The sequence below is a fragment of the Ursus americanus genome, chromosome 16, assembly GCF_024610735.1.
Source record: "Ursus americanus isolate L20-20 chromosome 16, mUrsAme1.1.p, whole genome shotgun sequence".
In the NCBI taxonomy this organism is placed as follows: Eukaryota; Metazoa; Chordata; class Mammalia; order Carnivora; family Ursidae; genus Ursus; species Ursus americanus.
Genome location: NC_142142.1, coordinates 4,590,827 through 4,599,824, shown reverse-complemented (window position 1 = coordinate 4,599,824; position 8,998 = coordinate 4,590,827). Strand labels below are relative to the sequence as shown.

The 8,998-nt window shown below is 36.2% G+C and overlaps 1 protein-coding gene across 1 annotated transcript; it reads left to right on the top strand.

The window, feature by feature from the left end:
* Positions 1-5,502: 5,502 nt before the first annotated feature.
* Positions 5,503-6,468, top strand: LOC123782690 (olfactory receptor 52N4). Its single transcript, XM_045782963.1, has one exon. The coding sequence runs from the start codon at positions 5,503-5,505 to the stop codon at positions 6,466-6,468; it is 966 nt and encodes a 321-aa protein (XP_045638919.1).
* Positions 6,469-8,998: the final 2,530 nt, after the last annotated feature.

The following is an 8,998-nucleotide window of genomic DNA, read 5'->3' as shown; positions in this document are numbered from 1 at the left end:
TATATACCAATTGCTTATTATTTTTCCAGAAATAAATCTTTGATTTCATTCATACAATTTGAAGGCAGAAGTATTGTGTGGGATTGGGTGTTCTTCTTAAATGTGTGTTTTCCCAAAAAGGCATTAAAATTCAGCATAATGTTATTGCGATTATGATCATTTGTACTATTTCTCTATCTTATTGGGAATCTTCATTCAGTAGTGGTGGAAGTTAGGCCTGAATCAATCCCATGACAAGGAAAAATGAGAATAGTTAGAAAATCGTTCTCCACCATTAGATCAATGACCAGTTTCCTCTTGCTTCTTACCTGTCCTCCCCTACTCATCCTCCAAATCATAGTGTAATTTTCCTTGATTATTTTCTAGAGAGACTGAGCTGTGACTTTGTTCCTTTGACTTTGGGTAGCAAAAACAACATGGAGCAAACAATCCTCATATGAAAAGAAAAATATGGCTGTAAAGAATTGAAGATGGTCTAATGAAAAAACAAGTTTTCTTACCTATAGGGGTGAAGAATGAGGATAGAGAGCAGGTGATATCAAAATTGTATCTTATAAGCTTGGTGCCAATCATGTGTTAATATGACTATGTCAGTAACCCTGTCTACATGCCAGCATAATATAAATCAAATTTCCTTGCAGAACAAATTGAATTCTGATGCATCGAAATTCTTTTAAATTTGTTTTGAAAAAGAAAACTGTTTACGTTTGTAGTTAACACGTAGATCTTTAACTTAGATCTTGGAGAGTTTTGCAAATACATTGAAGATGGGACCTATTGTGTAAGCATAAGCCAGTTTTAATGACTACAGCTATGCAGATAAAAAGGAAATTGAGGAGTATAAAGAGAATGGTTATCTAGTACTTTTTAAAAACACATCCTTCAAAAAAGTGCATTTGTAATCCCAGAAAAATATTTTCAGTTTCTAATTTAGTGGTGCTTAGGTTTTTCTTAATTTCTCTCCCTGCTTCTTACGCATGGATATAGTGTTAAAGTGCAATAGAGCTAAGGAAACATACTTGGATAAAAAATATAGTATCTTTTTCTCCAACCCAAGTAGTTCTTTCCATGCAGAAATCAAGACAATAAGGCTAATTCCTATTCATTCTTCAAGGGAAACCTTTGATGGGGGCCTTAGAAGGAAGCAACAAAAGGACAGAGGACCTTGTGTTCCAAAGACAAGAATACCAGTGGGATGAGTAGGAAACAGCAAATAACAACAGAAGAGAACACTGCCTCTTCCATTTTGATCCTTCAGAATCCTATTCATGCTTCAGGTCTAAGGGCCCTTGGTCTTTTCTCTTAGAAGGTTCTCCTGAGGCTAGGATGGATTAACAGGCACTTCTATGACACCTAGTATAACTCTACCATTACAATGATGTAAGAAGAGGTTCTTGAAGAGCATGCTATTCCCATGTTCGACCTGTGTTTCCTTGCTATTCCAAATCAGGTTACCTTTTGACAAATCTGATTGTCCTCTCTTGGTATCATACGTGATGCAGAATTTCCATGTGACTGTTTTCCCTATTTGATGATGATGATGTTAAAATAGTCTTTTTTTTTTTAATGGCGGGGAGAATTAATATTTCCTTTGAGGGAACACAGAAGAGAATTTATTTAGTGGCAAATTCAATTGCTTTCTATGATGTTAACTTTTGTAAATGCCTAAATTGCTATGAGTCTAAGAAGAACATACAAATACAGGTATCGAGTACTTAAAATGTGGTAGTGTGTTTTACCATGCTATCGCCTTCATTTTCTCAGCAATATGTTTTCTTTTGTTCTTGATAAATTCTAATATACATATGCAATTGTCACAATTACATGTTGAGGAATTCTCACAACTGCAACTCATAGACCTCACAACTGTATATAAAAAAAAAGTATTCGCAGCCCTTCAAAAGACCCCTCTACATACGCTTCCTTCCAGTTTCCACTCTCTCCCACCTAGGGAGAACATTCCCCTGTTGCTATCAGCACACATTAGTTTGATCCATTTTTGTATTTTATATGAATGACATCAAACATGACACACTATTTTGTGTCTGGTTTTTAAATTAAACACTGTGAGATTTATCCATATTGTGCATGCAGTTATAGATTGTTTATTTTCATTGCTATCTAGAATTTCATCGTGGAAAAGCACCAAATTTTACTTACCCATTCTAACGTGAATGGACATTTCAGTATTTTCTAGTTTTTGATTACTGACATATTACAATCGTGTTGCAATAAACATTCTCGTTGATATGTTCTGGTAAAAATATGTGCATGTTTTTGTTAGGAATGGAACTAATAGCCATACACATATCCATCACCACCAGGTAAGCCTAAAATAGTTCAACTCTATACTCTTACCAGCAGTTGTTCCATATCTTTGCCAATACTTGGTATTTTTAGTCTTTTTCATTTGAATTATTTAGTTCGATATGTATTGCTATGTCATGAGGGATTCAATTTCCATTTATTTTCCTAATGACTAGAAAAGTTGGTGCCTCCTTACGTGTTTATTGGTATTTTTTTGTTCTTCTTTGGTGAAATGTATAGTAATCTGTCCCTTCCCACCTGTTTATTTTTATTGTGGGAATATTTCATATATTTTGGATATGAAAGTTTTGTTGACCATATGCTTTGCAAATATGCTCTCTTCATCTGTGGCTTATCTTTTCACTTTTAACAGTGTCTTTCAAATAAAACTTAACTGTAACAATTTAATCTTTTTTTTAATGGGTAGCAATTTTTGTGTCCTGTTTTCAAATCTTTGCCTACTCCAAATATCAAAGAAGACATGTGTTTTGTATTTCATATTTGTCTCTAATATTTTTTTAAGATTGATTTTGTGTATCACGTGATTTAGGGAACAAGGTATGTTTCTTTTCTCTCCTCACATACACCCATTGACTTAGGAATATTTATTGAAAATACCATTTTTTTAAAGTAAGCTCTAACCCAACTTGGGGCTTGACCTCACGGCCCTGAGACCAAGTCACAAACTCTACAAACTAAGCTAGCCAAGACCCCTTGAAAATGTGATTTTTGTTCATAATCTGTTTCCTTTGTCATAAATTAGATGGCTTAATTTGTGTTTCAGGATTTGCTTTCTAGACTCTATTTCTTACAGTAGTATTTTTATCTGTATTAAAAGGATAGGTTATCTAATTTTTAAGGAAGCTATAAATCGTCCACATGTATACCTTTAGGAATTGGAAAGATTGGGTTAAAATCCATATATTTCAGCAAGACTCTACTCCTGTTGTCCTGACCTGATCTTACAGACATTGAAAGAGCAAAAACACCTCAAAGAGATTAAATGAATTACAAAAATCAGTTCTGGGCTCAAAGTGTTCTGCCTAATAAAATGGTAAAATTTCTAGCATATTAGTTGACAGTTTTCTGTGGAAAATCATAGGCACCTTTTCCTATTTCTGGTCATTGTAGGGTTACTGAGAAGGTGGTTAATGGGAACCAGTTGGGTTGTCTGGGAAACCTGGCCAAAGTTCCTTTCCTTTCAGGAAGCAAAAATCTTCCATAAATTGCTTATTGTTGGAGTCAGTGAACTAAATGATTACCTGCCATTCTAATCAGCTTCCATCTCTCATTAATTCTTATTTTGCTTACCTGTTGAACAGAGATGACAATATCTCAAAGATTTCCACCTCCTTCTGCTCTCTCTTCTGGGAATGGTCTGAGTGTTGGAGAGTACTCCCATGAGGGGCAAGAGGAGGATTCTGACTTTCTCACTGCTTAGTAAGTCTTCCAAGCACCACAGGGTTCACTCCTGACCCTCTGCTTCTTGTGAATTCTTTGTTATTTACTCTCCATTATCAAGGAATTCCCTATTATCTGATAACTAACTACAAGAGTCTTTATGATCTAGCCCCTGGGCAAATGGCCAGCTTATCATTTGGTCCCTTCATACTGTGAATTCTCACAGACTTGATTCTTTCACTTTGCTTGTTCGTTTGCTTGTTTTTATTTTGATTTCTACACATACTGACTTTTTTCCTCTGGAATTCCTTTGACAAATGTATCTACCTTACACCATGTCTTCCTTCAAGGTAGATATCAAACACCTTCTCTTCATCATGGTCCTGTCAATCACTAACGCCTCCTCCAAACACTCCAAAAATGCACATCCACTTTACTAAAGTAGTGCTTATTTTGGACCTTGTACACACCTCTATTTTAGTTTGTTACATTTACTGTCATTATTTGTGTGCCCTTTGGTCTCTCCATTAAACTCTGAAATCTTTAAAGGATGAAACTGGGTCTGGTTCCCCACATCACCACATTGAGAGTGCTCAGTAAATATTTGTGAGGAAGGAAGAGATTAATGAAAGAATGAGATGCTATTTATCTACCCCCAATATTTAGTTAACTTGAAAATGAAGTTTAGTTGTTAGTACAGAATTTGGGATTAATGAATTTTTCTCTTGGAAAAAAATGAATTTGATATGTGGCTAGAAGTATTAAATTTTCATTTATATTAGCTCCCACTAGAACCCAACTAAAGTGGGTTCCATTGCTAATGTTTGGAAAAACTGTAAACCAAGTCAGAAAGAACAGATGAGTACAATAAATATCAGTGATGTCAACATCTTATCGAATTATAAATATTACTGGAGTAACTAGCATACTGGAGGAAAGATGTATCCTTGCCTTTAATAATAATATGAAGGTAATATTTATTTTGCTTATTTGTTTTCTATTTTGCCATAGACACCAGATAATCTCAGAGGGCAATGTCTGAAGGAAAAACAGATTGGTAGAAAGAAGGAAAGAAGTGATTTGTTACCAGTGACAGATTCAGCATCTGAAGCAACATTTAGCTGTTCTCTAGGTTTAATTGGAAGTTTATTCTGAATATAAATTTAAAAGCATAAATAGGTACAGGAGAAAAATGAGGTGTCCTAAAAGTGAGAAGAGTGAATTAAAAATTTTACTGAATTGGGAGACCCCAAGCTCCATTGGGGAAAAGCGATTTAATGTTTACAAATACTTCAAACAGTAACTTAGTAATCAAAAATAATTATTGGCCATCAATTAACAACATGAATATAAAATAATGATACCTGTTGGGTCATTGGTGATGTAATCAAATAAGTCTTTTTGAGATCACATCAACGGGGAGATGCATACACTTACTAATAGGTAAGTAAGGTATTCTAACAAAAACCCTTAGGAGAAGTCATAACACAGTTACACTTGATTATAAATCTGTGAGGATTGGAATCTTTAAAAAAATAATGTAGGAGCAGTATCTGTGGTGAGAACTTGGATTGCTTAATAAGAATTTGTTAGATGAATAGATACTTTAATTAATAAACAGCAAATATACAAAAAAACCCACTAATCCCTGACTCTCAGAAAATTTGGTTGATCATTAAAATGCACTATGGAATTTTAACATGGGTGTGAGAGGGAGACAATAGCCATAAAGTATATTTTCCTTCTCTTTTTCTTACTCTAGAAAACACACGTGAATTTTAGCCCTAATTCATCATGCTAATGTTGAATGAAACAAACTGGACCCCAGCCTCATTCATTCTTAGAGGAGTCCCAGGACTGGAAGATATACACATGTGGATTTCCTTCCCATTCTGCTCCATGTATGTGGTGGCCATGGTAGGGAATTGTGGGCTGCTCTACCTCATCCGCTATGAGGATTCATTGCACAGACCCATGTATTACTTTCTAGCCATGCTTTCCCTAACTGATATTGTCATGTGTTCTAGTACAATTCCTAAAGCTCTCTGCATCTTCTGGCTCCATCTTAAGGAAATCAGCTTTAGTGGATGCCTGGTCCAGATGTTCTTCATCCACACCTTCACAGGGATGGAGTCTGGAGTACTCATGCTTATGGCCCTAGACCGCTATGTAGCCATCTGCTACCCACTGCGCTACTCAACTATCCTCACCAATCCTGTCATTGCAAAGGTTGGGCTTGCTACTTTCCTGAGAGGGGTGTTGCTCATCATTCCCTTCACTTTCCTCACCAAGCGCCTGCCCTACTGCAAAGGGAATGTAATTCCCCACACCTACTGTGACCACATGTCTGTAGCCAAGTTATCCTGTGGCAATATCAAGGTCAATGTTATCTACGGTCTGACGGTTGCCCTCCTGATTGGGGGCTTTGACATCCTGTGCATCACAATCTCCTACACCATGATCCTCCGGGCAGTGGTCAGCCTCTCTTCAGCAGATGCTCGACAGAAGGCCTTCAGCACCTGCACTGCCCACATCTGTGCCATTGTTTTCTCCTACAGTCCAGCCTTCTTCTCCTTCTTTTCCCACCGCTTTGGGGGCCACACGATCCCTCCATCTTGCCACATCATTGTGGCCAATGTTTATCTGCTCTTGCCTCCCACCATGAACCCTATTGTCTATGGGGTGAAAACCAAGCAGATACGAGACTGTGTCATAAGGATTGTTTCAGGTTCTAAGGACATCAAATCCCATGATATATAAACAAGATTTAAAAAAAAAAAAGACATTTCCATGACAGAGACCTGTTTAGGCAAGAGATGTAAAATATTTCAGGAAGTACTATTTGATCATGAGTTGGAGCTTGTTGTGTGATGCATTTCTAAATACGTGTCTTGAGAATCTCAACTGGTCTGCCAACCAAACTTCCTGTGAATTTTTTTCCTTCTCAGTTCTGTGAGAAGGAATACATATCTTTGAAAAACCCTAATTAGCCCACTTTCATTAGAAAATAAAGTGAGAGTAGGTGATCCTGTTTCCAAATAGCTATTATAATTTCTACATTGAAAACCAATTGTTTCTTTCCTCTGGAAAATTTGTGTTATATACTTTTAATCACTACTAAAATGTGTTTTTTCAATGACTTCTTCCTGAAAGAGAAACTACAAATTATCCTATATATGACGTCATTAATGTAATGAATTTTAAGTCTCTGGACGTCTGAGATAATCTGGCCGAACAGGTCTCTCCTAACCATGACACACACATTTTTTCACTACTGACTAATCTGATACCCAGTTTACTTCAAGTGGACCTTTGAATGCACACAATCTGGAGGTTCAGGTAGATAGATCTCTTCACCAAATGTAACACGCAGTACGATGTTTTATAAGCAGCATGAGAGGGGATCAAAATCAACGTGTTTCCTCTTATCTACAGTTGTGAACCTAATAAATAAAATTAAATATCTCTTTCGAATATTTAAGATTCTTTAATGGACAAATGAAAGACTGAAAGAATAGTACTTTTATACTAATGTCTCATGATCTGAGCCAATTTTGTAAGGACTATAGAATAAGCTGAATTTTTATTCTTATATCTCTTTGTCCAACTTAAAAGAATACCTATTATCTCTGCCCAGTTTAGTTAACTATACCAATCAAATTACATTTAGTTACTTAATTGGTCCTTCTTTATAATCTCACATTTTAAAATCTTACAAAACAACACCCTCCTCTAATATATAACCACCTTCCACTTTTTACCCTAGTTCTCTGCTTACCTTGACCTCAAAACTTCTAGAACAAGTGTTGGTCCATAAACTGGCTTTTGTACGTAGAGAGCAAGCAGAAACTGAAGAGAGAAGCAGACCACTACAGGTTGGTAGGTGACAGTTTTAATAAGCCAGAGAACATACATACAAAACTTGGGTGGCTGCAAGATGACGAGCTCTTTGCACCTGCCGGCCAGAATCTTAAGCGTTTATACGGAGGTCTTAACTGGGTTCAGTCATGCATACCATCCAGATGGTCTCAGCAGCACATTACTGTCTTAAGGTTGTGTCTTTAAGGTAGCTTCTAGTGTGGGGGAGGCAAGTGCAATGCACAGTCCAGGGACAGGGGAGAGCATGAGGAGCCTACAATTGCCTGGGTTCAGTGCTCAGGTCAGCCTGGGGTCATGCCCTCTTGAGGACCTGTTCAAAGAACAAGTTGTAACCATCTTTCCCTTTACTTTCTCAACTTGAAATCTTTCTCCCTCTAATTGGTCTTTTTGTTATCACATCCATCACCTGTAATTGCTTTTGTCAATTTCACCAGTGGCTTCCATGTTAACAAATTAAATAGGCTTCTTTCTGGGCTCATCTAACTCTATCTCTCAGGAGCAGCAAATGTGATTCTGTGTTCCTGAACTTGAAACATTTTCATTATTTTACTCCAGAAGCACTATACATTTTATGCTTTTCACCACTCCTGCTTAATAGGAAGACAGACAAATGAACAACAGGTATGAAAAGATGTTCAGTGTCACTAATCATTGGAGAATGCAAATCAAAACCACGATGAGATAATCATTTCTCATCTTGTTAGGATGGCAACTATAAGATCAATCAAATAAAGAATTTTAGGTGAGGATGTGGAAAACTTAGAACCCATGTCCACTGCCAGTGGGAATGAAAAATTGTGCAACCACTATGAAAAAAAGTTCCTCAAGAAATTAAAAATAGGATTACCATATGATCCCCAAATCCCACTTATGAGTATTTACCCCAAAGGGCTGAAAATAAGATCTCAATTACATATATGTACTCTCATGTTTATTGCAGCACTATTCACAATATCCAAAATAAAGAAGTAACCTAAAGGTCCATGGATAGATGAATAGGTAAAGAAATGCAGTATATACATACAAGGTAATATTATTCAGGCATCAAAAAAGTGAACTGTCATATGCTACGTCATGGATAGCCCTTAAGGATACTATGTTTACTGAAATAAGTCAGTCACACAAGAACAAATATTGTTATGATCCTATTTAAATCAGGTATTTTAATGTAGTTATGCTCACAGAAGTAGAAGGTGGAATGGTAGTTACCTTTATATATTATAATAATATGTATGTTATTTTATTTAATAAGACTATACATTGCCAATTAAAGAAATTTTTAAAAATCCAATTAAATGAAGGGACATACAATATTCATGGGGGAAGAGATATCAGTTATCCCCAAACTGATACACAGGTGTGTTGCAATTCTTATAAAAATCCAGGCAAGATTTTATGTTGATATAGACAA